Here is an 18,116-nt window from a genome sequence, read left to right on the forward strand (position 1 = left end):
ATGTTCACTAACCTTTCCCTTGTCTGTCTACAGTTGTTACGACGTCAACCACAGAAATGACACTAAGGACTCAAAGGCCTGAAATTAAAATGCTGTGGCTATCATTTCATTTAGCTTTTAAAATTTAGATTGACTGGAATTGATTTACTCAGTCCCAATTTGGAACATTTCAGATTTTAGCTCAAAGGAGACCTGAGGATGTTAGAAGCTCAAAGCCAGAGGCAGTCCATGGATTTCCCTTATATGAGAAAAGCCAGCCAGAAAAAAACAAAACAAAAAACAAAGGAACAAAGATGAGAGAAGCAAAATGCTTATCTAGAAAGGGCAATAGGCACCCTCCTCTTCTCCTGGAATGGTGAAACTTTAATCTGGTTCTAGCATGCATCTCTCCCTCCAGGTGAATATGCCCAGGGGGCAGGTGCTTCACTCTCTGGGTTCTGCCTGGCTCTCAATTGGACGTAAAACACTGATATTCAAGCTGCCTCATCTAAGAAATAAAAAAAATATTTGAAGCAAAGGAAGGAGGGAAAATGCCATGGTCGTTGAACTGACCAACTATAACTTTATTTTTAATTAACAAAAATCCTTATTCAACTTTTAACCATCAGCAATGGGCACTAACAAACATTATTTTAAGTCATCTCAATGCCCGGTGTGGGGCTCAAGCTCACGACTCCAAGATTAAGAGTCCCATGCTCTACCTACTGAGTCAGCTAGGCAACTATACCTTTAAAAGTCACCAGTGATATACATGAAGTGTTTAATATTCTAAAATAAAAGGAAAATAAATGAAAAATGATCTTATTTGTTCACTGTGGAAGGCAGAAGATTTTTCTTTTGGAAAACAATCATGTTCTGAAGCAAGCAATGGGAACTGCAGAGTAGTGTATGAGAACAGGAAGCATCACTCCAGGTAGAAGCAATAACAATCCTATTTATTTCAATAGTGCTTTACCTTTACAAAGAACTTTTATGTTAATATGTTCACTGAACCTCCTAAGAGCCGAATGAGGGAGACAGCACAGGAATTATCCATTATCCTCAGCGTGAAGGTGGGAAAATGGAAGCCCAGGCGTCGGACAGCTAGTAGGATGCAAAGGGTGGGATGTGAACTAAATCTTGGACTCCAGAGCAAGTCTGGATATTACAGAGCTGAATTCAAGCCATACTTTGGGGAGGTGGAAGATTAGAAATCTTTGGCAAGTGTCATAAAGAAGAGAGAACATTTGAAAGAATTATTAATGAAGACAAGACAAAAAGAAACCATCTCCATTTCTCAGGACAGAAAACCAGGATCAGGCACCAGCACTGTGAAGCAGATCAATGAGGAGTTTCTCCTTTGCTTCCTCATTGTTCATGGTCACATTCATCCTTATCATGTCCTCCAGGTGTCTTTAGCTGTGTCACCTCACTGTCTAGCAGAGAGGTCATATGCAATGTGGGTGCAAATGGAAACAAGACAATTTTCAATAGGCATTGTGGACACACACACATACAGACACACACCAACATGCTTCATAACTAATACAGCCTATAATTTAGTCATCTATAAAATGAGCGAGGATGTTATAAAAACTGCATGAGTCCTACTGCAACGTTCTATCATTCTGTGACTTTTTAAAAAATGTTTATTTTGAGTGAGTGAGTGAGAGAGAGAAAGAGAGAGAGACAGCATGGGCAGGGGAGGGGCAGAGGGAAAAGGGAGACTCCCAAGCAGACTCCATTGCTCAATGCAGGGTTCTATCTCATGACCATAAGATCCTGACCTGAGCCAAAATCAAGAACTGGATGCTCAAATGACTGAGCCATCCGGGTGCCCCTATCATTCTGTGAACTCTTAAGGTCTGTCCTATTCCAACCTTTCCAACAACAAAGCCCAAAAATGCCACCTAGAAGGTGATGATGAGAAAATGAAGAGCTAGGAAAAAAATATTGTGGAGAAAGGAACAATGCCTGTCATGATTGGCCTGGAGTTAGAGGATTTTTTGCAGGAAGACCACAGAGTATTTATGAAGAGTAAATACTGTCAACATAATTTATCACAGTTGCTGTTGACCTCAATCAAGGGGCTGAGGTAGTATTTGTCAGGTTTCTCCATGATAAATCTATCCCCCACCCCCTTCTCATACTGCATTCTTTAGAAGGAAGTCACTATGCATGGCCTCAGGTTGTAGGGAATCACCCTGCCTCCTTGGGAGTCAAGTATCTATGTTAATTACTGGGAAGTCTTCTTAAGGGAGATTTATCTGTCTCTGCATTTATTTGCTCAATCATTTAGTTGCATGAGTATGGACTAATGGATATTTATTTTATACTTTGGGTTATAATCTAATACTACCTAACTTATTTAGTTGCTCAAATTATCCTATCTCAGGCCCTTGGGAGCTCTTCAGGCTCCTCGTGTGTCTCTTTAACACATCCTCTAATTGTGGGTTTTTTCTTTCCAATACTTCTTTTACTTTCTGTCACTGCAAGATGCTCCAGGCTCATCTGGTAGATTTGCTGCCCCAGTCCTAGCATCTGCCATTTCTCCAAAGAGTCCTGGTTCATTTTACTGCAGACTAGATACTAAGATCTGGGCACTCGGTGTGGTTGTTGCTACTGGGGTATCATTGCTTCTGGGTTCTCCCAGCTAACAAGCCAAGGAAATATATGTGTATATCTATATTTCTGCATGTACCCAGCACCGTATTAAGCTCAAGACAAGTCACACTGATGACTCCAACTCTAATCCATTACCACATGGATCATTCTAGCCTCTTCCTCTTGTCTCCAACCTCTCACTCCCCACAGTCAGAAACTTGGCTTTCACCAAATACCACCTCTTTACTTAATCATTCACTTCTAGTGCATAGGTGTAGGGGAAACAGTTTGTCAACTAGGCTACAATGCTTATGTACAGTTCCCTTTTCCTTTAATTTTACAGACTCTAATTATTTCCAAAGTTACTCAAATCAGCACTTTTTCCTCCATATTTTTCAGTGAGATCACTCCACACATTTGCAATAGAATTAAATTTTTAAAAATACCAGTCTCCTTTCCATCCTGGGATCCCATGATATCCTAATTGTCCTTTTAAAAATTTACCTATGCTCGGGGCGCCTGGGTGGCTCGGTCGGTTAAGCGTCCGACTTCGGCTCAGGTCATGATCTCACGGTCTGTGAGTTTGAGCTCCGCGTCGGGTTCTGTGCTGACTGCTCAGAGCCTGGAGCCTGTTTCAGATTCTGTGTCTCCCTCTCTCTCTGACCCTCCCCTGTTCATGCTCTGTCTCTCTCTGTCTCAAAAATAAGTAAATGTTTAAAAAAAAATTTAAAATATCGAATGTTTAAAATAAATAAATAAAAAATAAAAATTTACCTATGCTCAGGTTCAATCTTTGTGCCATAAAGTTAGGTTTTGACGAATACCTAGTATTATGTAACCATTATAGTATCGCACAGAAGAGTTCCACTGCTCCTAAAAGTTTCCTGGGCTTCACCTACTCACATCGCTGACCCTGAACTTATGGCAACTATTAATCTGCCTTATAATCTTTATAGTTTTGCTTTTACTATAAGGTGATATAAATAGAATCATATAGTGTGTAGCCTTCTCAGAATGGCTTCTTGCACTTGGCACTATGCCTTTAAGGTTCATCCATGTCTTTGTGTGGCCTACCAGCCAATTTTTCTTTTTCTTTCTCTTTTTTTTTTTTTTTTTGCTGGCTAGTATTCCAATTGTTGCTTTGTCTATTGAAGGATATTTTGGTTGCTTACAATGTTTGGTGATTATGAATAAGGCTGCTATGAACATTCATGTGCAGGTTTTGGTGTGGATGCACGTTTTCAAATCTGTTGGATAAATACTTAGGAGTGCAAACGGTGGGTTGCAGGTAAGACTCTTTAGCTTTGTAAGAAACTCTCAGTCTTCCAAAGTGGCCGGACCATACTACTTTTACACCAGCAATGAATGACAGTCCCCGTGCTCTGAAAGCCCTGTCAGTATCTTGCCATTGTCAGCTTTTCTTAAATTTAAATTTTAGCCACACTAATGGGTGTGCAGTGGTATCACATTATTTTAGCATGCATTTCCCTACCAATAAATGATGCTGAGCATCTTTTCATACGCTTATTTGGTATCTGTATGTCTTTGTTGGTATAGTATCCATTCTGATCTTTTGCCATTTAAAAAAAAATTTTATTGTTGAGAGTTCTTTGTACATTTTAGACACAAGTTATTTACCAAACATGTGTCTCTGGCTTGTCTTTTCATTCTTTTAATTGTGCAGAACAGTTAATTATTAAGTCCAATGTGCACTGTTTTTCTGTCACGGAGGTTTTGGTAGTGTACCTAAAACATCATCACCAAACCCAAGACCACATATATTTTCTCTTATGTTTTCTCAGTTTCATAATTTGCATTTTACTGGTAGGTTTTTGGACAGTCTTGAGTTAGTTTTTGTGAAAGGTGAACCACTGTTCTTTTTTCTTGTGAGGTTCTTCTAAAAAGAATGCTTCAGGGAGGCATATTTGCTGGTGTTTTAGCATAAAAAACAGTAACAGTCAACAGCAACTTACAGCTTTTGAAGTTAATATTCACAGGCATCAGTAATAATCTGCCAAGGCCAGACTATGTCTATGGTTTAGTATGCTCTGCTAGGAGGGGAGAGTGTGGGGGGACAACTTGATTTAATAATGGCGCTGGTAAGCTGGAATTCATCTACAGTTGTAGCTGTTTTCATGCTATGTCTGTTTCCCTATCTCTTTCATCCTGGACACTGAACAGCTTGTGGGCAGGCAGTGTATATTTTTATCATGTAAGCCCAGCGCCTAGCATTTAGTGTTACATAAATATTTAATTAGTGAGTTCAGTGAAGAAACTGAGCTTGTGTAATATAGAAAGTAAGAATTTCCCAGACAGTATATCCCTTTGAATAGCCACCACACCCTTTGGGAAGAGGAGGCATGATTAATTATCATCAAATATTTGAAGGGCTATCATGCAGAAGAGGGATTAGAACCAAGGTAGAATTCATAGAGATACAGAATTTCAACTCATTAAACGTGAGAGGAGGCTGCAATCACTGAAAAAATTAAAAGACACTGAATGAATTTTTGTGAGGGATATTGGGGGAAGGGCTTTCGGCACCTAGAAGGAAAATGAATAAACCTCTTTCTGTATCTTTCAACTCTGAAGTTCTGCAAAGTCTCACAGATCTAGGGCAGGGTCAGGTTAAGAACTTCAGAAGCCCTAAGAACGAAAATAATTATTGTTTCCCGTTCCATTTATGATTCAAAATAAAAACAAAACTGTATTATAAAATATGTGCTAGGAATGCCAATGAATTTCATGTGTTCCTATGATTCCTTGTCTTTTTCTAAGATAGGAAATATAAACTATTGCCCTTAATTTTCCCATCCTCTCTTTCGTGCTGTCACTTTGCAAGACCCTACATGTGATTATTTCTGCTTATTGCCCAGTGCTGATTTTCTGATTCTATGTACAAGACACGGAGTATGTCAAGACTTCTTTGGGAATCATTTGTAAGATTAAAAAAGGCTTGTTACAAAGAAACCCCATGCAAAGGCAGGAAAGTCCATGGCCTTTTCATTTAAAGTATCTGTTTATACTCTTTTTAAAAATTAAAAAACTGTTTATTTATATTTGAGAGAAAGAGAGAATGAGAGTGAGAGAGCGAGCATGTAAGCAGGGGAGGGGGAGAGAGAGAGAGGGAGACTTAGAGCCAAAGCAGGCTCCAGGTCTGCCAGCTGACTGAGTCACCCAGGGGCCCCACCATTTATACTCTTAACTACAGAGAACAAACTGATGGCTACCAGAGGGGAGGTGGGTGGGAGGATGGGGCACGTAGGGGAATGGGGATTAAAGAGTACACTTATCACAATGAAAAAAAATATAAAATGATACAAAAATCCATTTATAATAATTATAGCAGCAATAAATCTGGGGACTATCTAGTCCACAGTATAAAATGTGGTTCTGCATTTTAAAGATAAGAGCTATCTACTACTGGTATACAAAGCTTGCGAGGATTCAAACCACTAACATGCATAATGACAATCTAGATGTGGTGCTGCCCAAGCACAATCTTAAGCAAAGATGACTTCTATTCCGTTTCCATTTAGTTTTAATTTGTAAACTTTATTTCCATTGTGTTCAAATTCTTTGAAAAGTGATACATATGCCAATATATATATCAAACAGAACACATTAGGCCTTGACCATATACCTGGTAGTAGGATGAAGGCAAAAACTAATTTGTCAGGATTATCAACTTAAAAATGCTGCACTAACTTGATTATATTTATCATGTGAATTTTTTTTTAATGTAGGCATCACACCCAGCATGGAGCCCAACATGAGGTTTGAACTCACAATCCTGAGATCAAGACCCTGAGATGAGGTCAAGAATCAGACTCTTTACTGACTGAGTCACCAGGCACCCCTATCATGTGAATTTTCTAATTGTAGCTCATGGTATCTTAATCTTTGAACAGATTTATAGGTTACAAATTATTCCCCAAGAATTTTGTGAAAAACCAAATGTTAAAATAAGTGAAAACTGATTTATAATACTTTCGTGTTTAGAAAACTAGTTCTTTAACTGGTCCATCATTATTGTTACTTTGGTTCCTATAAGAAACCTATTACAGTTTTTACATAAAGGGAAGAGAGAGTGAGCATTTTTCTACAAAAAGAATGAGGCACTTTCTATCCCATCCTAGAGTATGTAACTACGCTCTGCAACTGACATGTTCTCACAATGACTTGACCTCCAAAAGAGTTCCCAAGTTAAAATGGACAATATACACTGAAATAACCATGTCAAGCCTTGCCATGAGGGCTAGCACTTGCTTAAGGAAAATAAACTGCTCCCTTAGGAATTGGCACTTACTGTTTTGAAGATTTGAAATAAACCTGTGGGAAACCAAAATTATTTAAAAAAATTATATATGTGTGTGTATATATGTATACACACATATAATACATGTAACACACATATACAAAGTTTTCTGAGAGAGACAGAGACAGTGTGAGTTGGGGAGGGGCAGAGAGAGGGAGACAGAATCCCAAGCAGGCTCTCTACTGTCAGCATGGAGCCCGACCTGGGGCCTGAACCCACGAGACCATGAGGTCATAATCTGAGCCATGAAACCATGAGGTCATGACCTGAGCCAAAACCAAGAGTCAGATGCTTAACTGACTGAGCCATCCAGGTGCCATATACATATATATATATATATATATATATATATATATATATATATATACACACACACACACACACATATATACACACATATATATATACATATATATATGTATGTATATACATATATATTTATTTTTTAAAAAACAAATGGAAAAATACTTACTGGAACATCAACATATTTTGCAGCTGCTTTCACCTTAAGTGGAAAAGAGATAATTATAAGAATTATTTTCTGAACTGTTAGATAAGTACTGTGACAACAGTCAAAAGACAGAAGAGAACTCAAATACTTACAGTGAATGACAGGATGGATGAAAAGAAAGTGCCTTCATCATATCTTGAGAGCTTAGACAGCACCCCTTCCAACACTGAAACAAACTGTAATTGTTTACAGTGAGTATCTAGAATATTTCAAAATAATAACAGGGCAAACAATCCCAAGACCAACTTCTCCCACGGCACAAAAATGCACATCGAAGCGGTGGTGTTGACTTGTTACATTTACTCTTTCATTTTGAAGATGGGCTCAAAGGTCCTTTTCCATTGCTGGAAATAATACACAAGGTTTGTTTTTGTTTTTTAACAACAAAGAATAACATGTAATAGCAGTCTGGTCACTATACATGTGAGATAACTTAAACCATTAATAAATAACTTGAAATTCCTTAGACTGTTCCTTAAAACAACTTTCAACTTCAATATAGATGTGTAGGAGCAATGATGGTGAAGTTTAATCAAATTCTTTTCTATTGTAAATCACTTGACCATTCCCCAACTTTTTCTATCTATAGAAGAGGATGAATAAGGACCAGATAACGAAAGACATGTGTAACCTCTGAGGCTCTTGTAACACTGCAATCAAGTCTGATATCAGTTAACAGGCATTAACCAAGCGGTTCTAATTGGGACATACAAGGATCAAACCTGCTTTCAGAAGCTTACAAAGCCGTTGGAGAGCTAGAACAGATAAACACACTGCAGGCAGCAAGGTAAAGAGTACTAGACTGAGCTTATATAGCCTGATTCCTATACTGACTACTCTGTGGGCTCAGGCCAACTACTGCATCAATCAGTTCCCCCATCAGTTAAAGTGTGTGTGTGTGTGTGTGTGTGTGTGTGTGACAAATTAAATTTGCCTGACAAGTGTTGTACATTTCTAAAATTTTATATTTCTATGAAGTGAAAAGACGTATATACCATAATATGATTAAAAATGTAGGAAATTACATTTCAGCGAGTGGCAACATTAAAATCTGGCAAGAAGATAAAGAAATTAGTTAAGAATATACTGCCCTGCAACTTTCCTCTTTAGAACTAAAATAATATGCACTATTGACAAATTATAAACTCCCAAAGGGAAAATACTGACAACGTTTTTTAAATACGAAAAGGGAAATTAACGAAGGCTGGTTTTTGTTCACATAGCAGCTTCTTCAACAAAGTGATAATAGTTCTAGGGACACAGCTTATTGGTCTCTGGTGACCAGAGAACTCACTGAGAGTGCACAGGAGATAATCTTTTCTCTATGGCTGGTCAATTACTGCAAAATAGTTTATGCAAAAGAAACAAAAACTTCCCTATAGGTTTCCCCATCACATCATGTGCGACATGATGTAAGAACACAGAAACAAAATCATGCAAACTGCTGACTAAAATTTTATTTTTAAAGAATGAAAATTATGTGTGGTTCATTAGTTATCCTAAGGGATACAGACAGCAAAAAACACAAAATTACAAATTGCTCACAACTACTAAAAGTCAATTTAGCACTTTCTTCCTGCCCATTAGGATTTCTTACCAGTCACAGTTGGCTAACTCAACTTGATGTGGTTTGCAAAGACCCAGAAGACCAATACTCCAGGGTTATGTCAAACCAGGGGAAGGGAATTCCAAACTTAATGGCCCTCTGTGGAAAATGCTTCATCTCTTCTAACTCCAATCTTGAGAGAGCCAGTGTGTGCCAGGTGATCTCATTTGCCATGAGGAGAGCAGAGCGACAATTGCTATGGTTACCGGACAACCTGAGCCAGTGAAGGCTCTAGCACGGCACCTGGTTCTTGGTACCCTCGAGTGGGTATACGTGGACACACATGGGTGGTGCTGAGGGACAAGGCAAGGTAGAGGCAAGACGCCTGTGGATGGATTTAGAAGATCTTAGTTCAAGTTGTAGCCACGCCAATCTCTGGCTACACGACAACAGTCAAGCCATGAGCTTCTCTAGCTTTAGACTCATCAGTCAGAGAGGGAAAGAAAACGGCAGCCATCATGTCCATCTTAGAAGGATCAGTGAAGATCATTTAAGATATTTTATGTGCAGCAAAATACTAAAGAAATGCAAAGAACTAATATTATTGATATGATTAGCTAAAACTATCCATTATATAGGTCTAGAAATGTATAAGTCACAGGGTAATGGGCGTAGCCTTAGGATTGTTTAGGGATAAGGAGTAATAATGAGTTTGGTTACCAGTGAATGGGTCTAATTCAATTTAAAGATACCTACTGAGGCAGAACAGATTTGAAGCTGTAAATCAGACGACCTGCATTAAAATCCCATCTGCTTTAAGGTCGTTTGGCTGACAGCAGAGGAAGAACGCTTTGAACATAGGTGGTCTGGCTCCAAAGCCCATGTTCATTACCAGTAGACAGTTGTAAGTATTAAATAAGTAATGTGCTCAGCATATAAGTATTCAATAAATGTCATTCTGTTATTATTGAGTACCTAATGTGCAAAATGCAGACAATAGGAGTCTCAGACCTTTCCTTTCAAGAACACACAAACTAGTGGAAGAGACAGGCAGAAAGTTTTAAGGTCCAGCAAAGATGGGCAAACAGTGTAACTGAAACAGGAGGAGGGAAAGCATGGCTTTTAACTGGAGGACGTTAGGTAAGCTTCATTTACAAGGTGGCACAGGAGCTGATCTCAGGAGGGCAGAAATGGAGGGTTAGATAAAATGACACTCAGGCAAGCCTACTGGTGGATGGTTTTAGGGCAAAAGGTTCCCCACTGCAGCATCTGGCAGCCTGTGTGTCTCACCATCTCTGGTGAGAACCAAGCCTGGGTTGTAACTGTGTAAATTCTACATAAGGACCGGTTGGCTGTTGCATGCATTTCACAACATTCTTTGCCTCCATTTTAACAATAGCGGACAGTGTCTCCTTGAGTTCCTCTCTACCCCAAATAGTCCTTGGGGAGGCATAATACAGTGGGGACTTTTATGTGCTTACATGGCAGTGAACAGCATCTGCACCACTGGGATCAACCAGCCCAGCCATACAGTTCCTACAGGAAGGCTGTCTTTGTGAGACTTCTACGAGACATATGTGGTAGAAGAGCTGCCTTAGAAATCAAACTCTATTAAAATCAGGATTGACTAATAATGATATATTTTCCGTCTGGCTGTTAATTGCACAAAACAGCAAGATTCCAAAGAAATCCAGTTAAATGCTGGGTTTAGTTGCTGTGTCTTTAACCGCTTCCTGTGAACTTTCTCAGTACAGCTCAGGGAGTATATAAACACTTAGGGGTTTGCCTTGTGCTCTCTGTTCTCCTGAGGGTGTCGGGTTGGAATGAAACACTGTAATCTCTTTGTTTCCCTGCTCTTTATTGTAGATGCCATTTACTGGGTTTGTTTGAATAATATTTAACACCTAAAGTCTGTCTGGGTAATTACCAACTTTGCCTCACTAGCACACTCTCAAGGAAATTAAAGATGAAAAGCACTTTGAAATAACTAGTAGAATGAAACATGAAGTGTGCCACAAGGCATGTTGGTTTCAATTTCCTGTTGAATTTTAACAGGGTATAAGATTCATTTTCCCATGTGCACGGAAAGTAGACCACAAATTCTAAAAAGTTATTGGGAGGATTCCAGCTATAGATTGGTGGGTTCAAAACACAGTTCTTGTTTTTTCAGCTACATTTCGTGAAATAACTAAGGGATATTCACATCATCTGCCCTGCAAATTGTAACATCTTCCACAGAGAAGAGATTCATCCAAGTAGGACTCATTGTGAAAAACTAAGTTCTTTCCTTTTCTTTTGGTGGTGGGGACGGGGGCGAGGGTTAGTGGTGCTGGAGATATCTATTAGCAGATGTTTTATGCTTATTTGGTAAGATCAGGACTAGCTAGTCTTGTTAAACATCCCCAGGGAACCAGAATACCACGGACTGGTTTCTTCCCCAAATCAGAAGGTTAATGTTATGATACAATGCAATGGTCCCTCCCTCAGTCACTTTTCTCCAACTGTGAATCCATTTCTCTGAACATTTGTTCCAGTGGACTTCCAAAGGGTCTTTCCAGATTCTCCACATCTGTGTCAAGGATGGACAGTATTCGAGTGATTGCTTTGGCAGCATGTATACTAAAATTGGGATGACATAGAAAGATACAGCATGATATCCCTGAGCAAGGAGATCTAGTATTTGATGGCAAATATTTATTTGTAACATACCTCATTCCACAAAATATCTAAGACAATTTCCAAAATGTCGCATTCAGCACACACTTCTCTCCTTTACCCTTGCCCCACAAATGGAGTGACCCATCACATTTTGTATTTCCTCTCTCCTGATGGCTCCTAAGAAACCTTTCAGGCATATACTTGTTTTTGAACAGGTGTCTTCTGAATATATAGCCTTGATCTGAATGAGTAAATTTAATCAAATTAATCTTAGGTTGAGTTGGTGAGATACTTTAATTACAGAATCTAGGTAGTCAGGTTTGATGTATCCTCTGCTCATCTTATTATTAAGAGAAATTCAGGGAAAACATTCTAGGTTGTCAGAAAGAACAAGGGTGTGTACATATATATTTACACCGACACATTTATAGCTATATGAACTCAGTGAGGCAGTGTATCTTCTTTCCCAAATCCTGTTTTGCAATAATTGAGGATTTAGGAAGTTGAATAGATTACTCTGCTCTTTTACTTCATACCCAGAATTTACTGAGCTCTGTTACCAGAGTGCATTATGGGAGTGGTCATTTTCTCATTCTTTGCTCTGCTAACCATTTCCCCCAAGCACTTCCTTCTCTCATCTCTCACAGGTTTTCTTCAGCATCCTCATATTACACACAATAAATTCCATTCTCATCTACCTGCCCATGCCGGTCCCACAGCATGTATGCTTGTCAAAGAAGGGACACAGGCTGGTCAGTACAACCCAGACATAGAGGGCACACCAGAAGCCTGGGAGGTGAAGCACCCATTCTCTTCCTCTCTGCTCTTGCTGAATTCTGTGCAGTGTTGTGGAAAGGTGACGGGCCTAGGGACCATGAGGATCAAGTCCTGGCTCCACAGCTACCTACCATGTGAACCTGGGCCTCTGTTTCCTCACCTGTGAACAAGGGGACTGGACTCTGGGGCAAGCCCTGGTGATCAGGCTTGCCTTGGGAGATGGAGCCCCATAAGTGGAGATGTAGGCCTCCTTCCCTCTTCAATCAGAGCACCTTTGCTCTGATCAGTGTTGTAACTTTAGGGGGCTACCCAACATACACTTGAGAACATTAAATGTGTCTTATAAACATTATAAAAATGTTTGAAAATCCCAAGCTAGAGGGTCTCAGGGTTCCAACTGTAGCACTGTGTGTCCTATGTGACACTACCACCTGGGGAGAAAAGATGCGGGCCCCCAGAGGCTTCTATAAAGAACTCTATATAAGGATTTTGTTTTAGACTGACAAAAGGCTATAGATAATATATTTTTTTGATCTAATACTCATGCTTTTTGATGAGGAAATTAAGTTGTGTAGGAAGACCCAGATGGTAACATGAAGAAACAGGAGCAGAGTTCAGATCTTCTGACTATCCCACAATTAAGGCAACTTAATTAATATAGGGTGGCAATAAATACAACATTTTTTGTTTCCTTTCTTTGGCAAGATTCAATGTTCCTGTCACTTTTTTTTTTCCCTCACTAAAAACAATCTAAGTCCCTTTTTGGGTAGAAGCATCTTTATTTATTTTTTCCCCCTTTAAGGTTGACTTTCATTTCTCCATAGGGTCTCCAGTTATGCAAAATCTGCCTAAGAATAGTAGCCACTGACATAGAATCATTTCCAATGGTTGAAATCTTATAACCACATTTGGTTCCATACGCCTTCTCTGAATTCCAGACCCAACTATTATGTGAATGTCTCCTTGATCTCTCGTCCTTCAGATCTCTCCGAGGCAGCTCAGTCTCAACATGTCCAATACTGACATCATGGTCTTTCTCTCAAAATCCATTCCTCTTTCAGGCACCCTGCATTAGTCGATGGCCTCAACATCCATCCTGTGCTTCAAGCCCTAAACCTAGGAACCATCCTTAGGGTTGGTTGGTTTTCCTTTCCCCAATACTAACCCTGGGTCTGCTATAACAGAATGCTCTGGACTGGGTGACTTATAAACAATGAACAATTTTTGCTCAGTTCTGGAGACTGAGATGTCCACAAACAAGGTGGAGGTATACTTGGTGTCTGTTAAAAATCCACTTCCTGGTTCAAAGATGATGTCTTTGGCTGTGTTTTTGTGTGGCAGAAGGGGCTACGGAATTCTGTGGGGTGTTTTGTTTTTTTCTTTTTTCTCTTTTTAAAATAAGGGCACTAATCCTGTTCATGAGACCTCTATCCTCATGACCTAATTACCTCCCAAAGGCCCCACCTCCTAATACCATCATCTTAGAGATTAAGTTTCAACATATGAATTTGGGTGGGAGGACACAAACATTCAGCCTACAGCACTCCTTAAGTGTCTTCGAATTAGTCCACCAGAGATCAAACATAACAGTCTCCATCCTACCCTCTCTGTAACCTATTTGCTACAGGTAATTCAATGAATCTTCCTATAGTGAAAATATGATTAATTCCTTACCCCTACTCACTGCCTCCCCAACCCTTTGGTGGCTTCCCACTGTTCTTGGATGAAGACATTAGGATCCTCAGGTCTGAAGTTGGGCTTTTCATTACGATTCCACTCTGCCTCTTGGGCACAGAGTTGGGAATCATTAGTATATAAGGTCAGAAGTGTGAAAGTCAAAGAAATTTGTGAAGTGAGTTCAAAAGAAGACTAAAGATGGAAACTCACTAATACCAGCATTTAGGTGCTAGGTGGACAAAGGACACAGAGAGGGAACACCAAGTTTTTTTTTCTAGGTATGTAAAATGTGCATGCAATTGGGACATGTACTGCTGAGTGCTAGTATAAGAAAAGGATATGGAGGTGACTGAAGAGAGGAGGTAAAAAGAAGGGAGGATTCTAATTTATCCAAATGTGGCAAATAGATTTATCAATATGCACAGAATAATTAAAACTTGGGAAGAAACATTTGGAATACAACACAAGGAATTCATTATTCTATTCATCTACTTTATGTTGAGTTAATTAACATGCTAGGATAAAGTAAAAATGTTTAGGACATGACTCTTGAAATTTGACAGGGTAAAGTAAAGATAGTTAATTTAGAAGTAACATATTTTAAGTTTTAGGGTATTTTTGCTTTTCACTGATTTCCTGATCTGGAATCTGTAGGTACAATGGATTAGGAATCTGAAGCTCAGAAGTTTGATTCGGGACTCTCACTTATTATGTGTGTGGTCAATTCACTAAACTACTTTGAGGATTATGTTTCTATCTGTGAAATAGACTACCCATCCCATAGGTGTTTCACAGTAGGTATTTCATAAATGCCTCTTTTTTAAATGTTTACTTGTTTTTGAGAGAGAGAGTAAATGGAGGAGAGGTGGAGAGAGGAGGACAGAGGATCCAAAGTGGGCTCTGTGCTGACAGCAGGGAGCCTGATGTGAGGCTTGAACTCACGAACCATGCTCATGCTGAATAAAGACACTCTTTGGTGATTTAAAAAAAAAAAGGGGGGGGGGTGGCGCCTGGGTGGCTCAGTCGGTCAAGTGTCCGACTTCGGCCCAGGTCATGATCTCACAGTTCGTGGGTTCAAGCCCCGCACTGGGCTCTGTGCTGACAGCATAGAGCCTGGAGCCTGCTTCGGATTCTGTGTCTCCCTCTCTCTCTGCCCCTCCCCAGCTCATGCTCGCACTCTGTTTCTGTCAAAAATAAATAAACTTAAAAAAAATTAAAAACAAAAACAAAAACAAAAAACCATGGTCACGAACCATGACCTGAGCTGAGGTCAGACACAGTTTTTTAAAAATTTTTTTTACGTTTATTTATTTTTGAGACAGAGACAGAGCATGAACGGGGGAGGGTCAGAGAGAGGGAGACACAGAATCCGAAGCAGGCTCCAGGGTCCAAGCTGTCAGCACAGAGCCCTACGCGGGGCTCAAATTCACGGGCTGCGAGATCACAACCTGAGCCAAAGTCAGATGCTTAACCGACTGAGCCACCCAGGTGCCCCTGAAGTCAGATACTTGTTAAGGGACTGAGCCACCCAGGCATCCCCATAAATACCTCCTTTTAAAATATCATTTCTTCAGAGAAAACAAATGTGAACAGACCATCTTAGAAGCTGTTTTGTTTTTAAACACTATACGGAAGTTTAAAGATCTTTCACAGGATAGCCTGGATAGCGATTCATCAGAGCAGTGGTTCTCAAAGTCTGGCTCACTGAACCTCTATATCAAAATTACCACGGTGACTGGTTACACACATACATTCCTGCTCCTCTTCCCAAGCTTCTGACTCAGAATTGTCGGAAAGCAGGGCATGGAATCTACATTTTAACAAGATCTCAGGTAATTTTTTTTGGCACGCTAACATTTAAGAACTGTATTGCAGATTATCTGTGTTTGTTTAATGAAAGAAAAAACCCACCATTTACTGTCATCTCCTGTGGGAGCTTAAGACGGCTGGTTCAATCTGTCGAGCCAGTTTATTTTATAATTCTCAACCAAAGAATTGAAGATTATTAATAAGTACTGTTAGATTATAGGAGAAATGATCCATAGAAAAAGACTAACCTAGACCTGATATTAAACAATCAGTTTTTTACTTTGCCAGAAAAGCATGCAGAGCCCTGCCTGCCTTCTCTGTCACCCTCCCCCAGCACTGACCCCACCAATAGACTAGTTTCTTTCTCTACCCTCCCCCTCCCGCCCCCCCCAAGAGAAAACTAGTCTCTTTTCCTACCCTCCCCCCACCACTTCCCACCAATGGAAAACCCAAACTAGTCTCTTCCTTGCTGCCTATTTAACCCTTTACCAACTGCTTGCTATCACACAATTTATGTTTTTTTAAAAGTTTTATTTATTTATTTATTTATTTATTTATTTATTTATTTAGTGTGTGTGTGTGTGTGTGTGTGTGTGTGTGTGTGTGTGTGTGTGTGTTGGGGGGGGGGCAGAATCTCAAGGAGGTTCTGCGCTGTCAGCGCAGAGCCCACGTGGGGCTCAAACTCACTAAACCTTGAGATTGTGATCTGAACGGAAATCAAGGGTCAGATCCTCAACCAACTGAGCCACCCAGGCGCCCGACGCAATTTAATTACTTCCATTATGCCCCCTTCTCACAAAAGACAACTTCCACAGGAGAACTGTGAAGATGAGGCCATAGCAGCCCAGTAAAATTTGCCCGGATGAGTCACAGACAACGAAGGTGCAACGTTAAGCACGTTTCACTTCAGTGGGCTGTCCGTGCAGGGCTGCACGTGGCTGAGGGGAGCACGTAGGCTCCTGGGAGAAGGGAAACCTCCCTGTCCTTCCCCTGGAGCTTTGTTCTCCAGGGGTTCACTTCTCCCACCACCTGCTGGATGGCTTCCCTGTTAACCTTTTCCCTTACTTATTGTTGGGGAGTGTGTGTTGTATGTGGAGGTATAGATAATTCTTGCAGTAGAAGAAGTCAGGAGACCAAGAACAAACTGGAGGGGTGGTGCTATTCTAAAGTCATCTTTGTGGCTACTTTCCATCTTAACACTTGCTACCAAAGAATTTGGAAAATACAAAAAACAAAACAAAACAAAACAAAACAAAAACAAAACCTGAAGAAGACTCCTCTCCCCATATCAAGTATAATCTCACCATTCAGAGAAGCTCTGTCAACATTTTGTCAACATCTTTTCTCTATGTGATGAGAATTCGTATCATACTTTATATTTCTAAAATACTAAGCTTTCATTTTCACTTAACACTATATTATGAAACTTTTCCTTTATCATTAATAGTCTCTGAAAACATAGTTTCTTAATATAGATGTCCCATAATTTACTTCACCTTCCCTTACTGTTAGAGATTAAAGTTGTTTCCAATTTTTCATTAAATGTAATGTGACCATATCAATGTATATACATTTTGTGCATCTCTCTTCACAGAAAAAAGTGCAAAAATAATTATTAGGTGAAAGGGTATTAAAGTACTCCATACAGTTCCAAACTATCTCTACAAAGTTTGTAACAATTTATACTCCCATAGACAGGAAATATGAGTGTCCCAGCTCACCTTTTCTACAACCAAGTGTTAGCTTAAAAACGAGTTAGAAAAAATAGTATATTTTTCTTCATTCTTTTAGGTTTATTTTCATTCATTCATTCATTCATTCATTCATTCATTCATTCAGAGAGCAAGAGAGGGAGGAAGAGAGAGAGAAGGAGAGAGAGTCCCAAGCAGACTCCACACTGTCAGTGCAGAGCCTGATGCAGGGCTTGAACTCACAAATAGTGAGATAATGACCTGAGCCGAAGTCAAGAGTCAGATGCTTAACTGACTGAGCTACCCAGGCACCCGAGTTTTTCTTCATTCTTTAAGTTATTAATGAGGTTTAACAATTTTAATGCTTATTGGGCATCACTCTATTTTCGAAGTAACATGTTCTTGGTTTATTAAGTTAGGGGTGTTTTTTCCTTTGCTCTTTGTATATTCTTCCAATTGTTCTATGAAGTCTGATTTGAGGTCCTTTGATTGAGCCTTGCAAGAGCAAGGGCTATATCTGCTCATGTGAATGTGCCCCTGGACCAT

At 39.7% G+C, this 18,116-nt stretch overlaps 1 protein-coding gene across 19 annotated transcripts in view; it reads right to left on the reverse strand.

The window, feature by feature from the left end:
• Positions 1–18,116, reverse strand: part of CADPS2 (calcium dependent secretion activator 2) — a 540,583-nt gene that overhangs the window by 32,240 nt on the left and 490,227 nt on the right. For all 19 annotated transcript variants that reach the window (XM_043589377.1, XM_043589375.1, XM_043589367.1 and 16 more), the window contains 2 exons: positions 7,505–7,588; positions 7,374–7,406 (listed from right to left, as the gene is read on the reverse strand). In XM_043589377.1, the coding sequence (XP_043445312.1) occupies positions 7,374–7,406; positions 7,505–7,588 (117 nt within the window). The remainder of the gene's footprint in view (positions 1–7,373; positions 7,407–7,504; positions 7,589–18,116) is intronic.

Source organism: Prionailurus bengalensis, chromosome A2, assembly GCF_016509475.1.
Source record: "Prionailurus bengalensis isolate Pbe53 chromosome A2, Fcat_Pben_1.1_paternal_pri, whole genome shotgun sequence".
Taxonomy (NCBI): domain Eukaryota; kingdom Metazoa; phylum Chordata; class Mammalia; order Carnivora; family Felidae; genus Prionailurus; species Prionailurus bengalensis.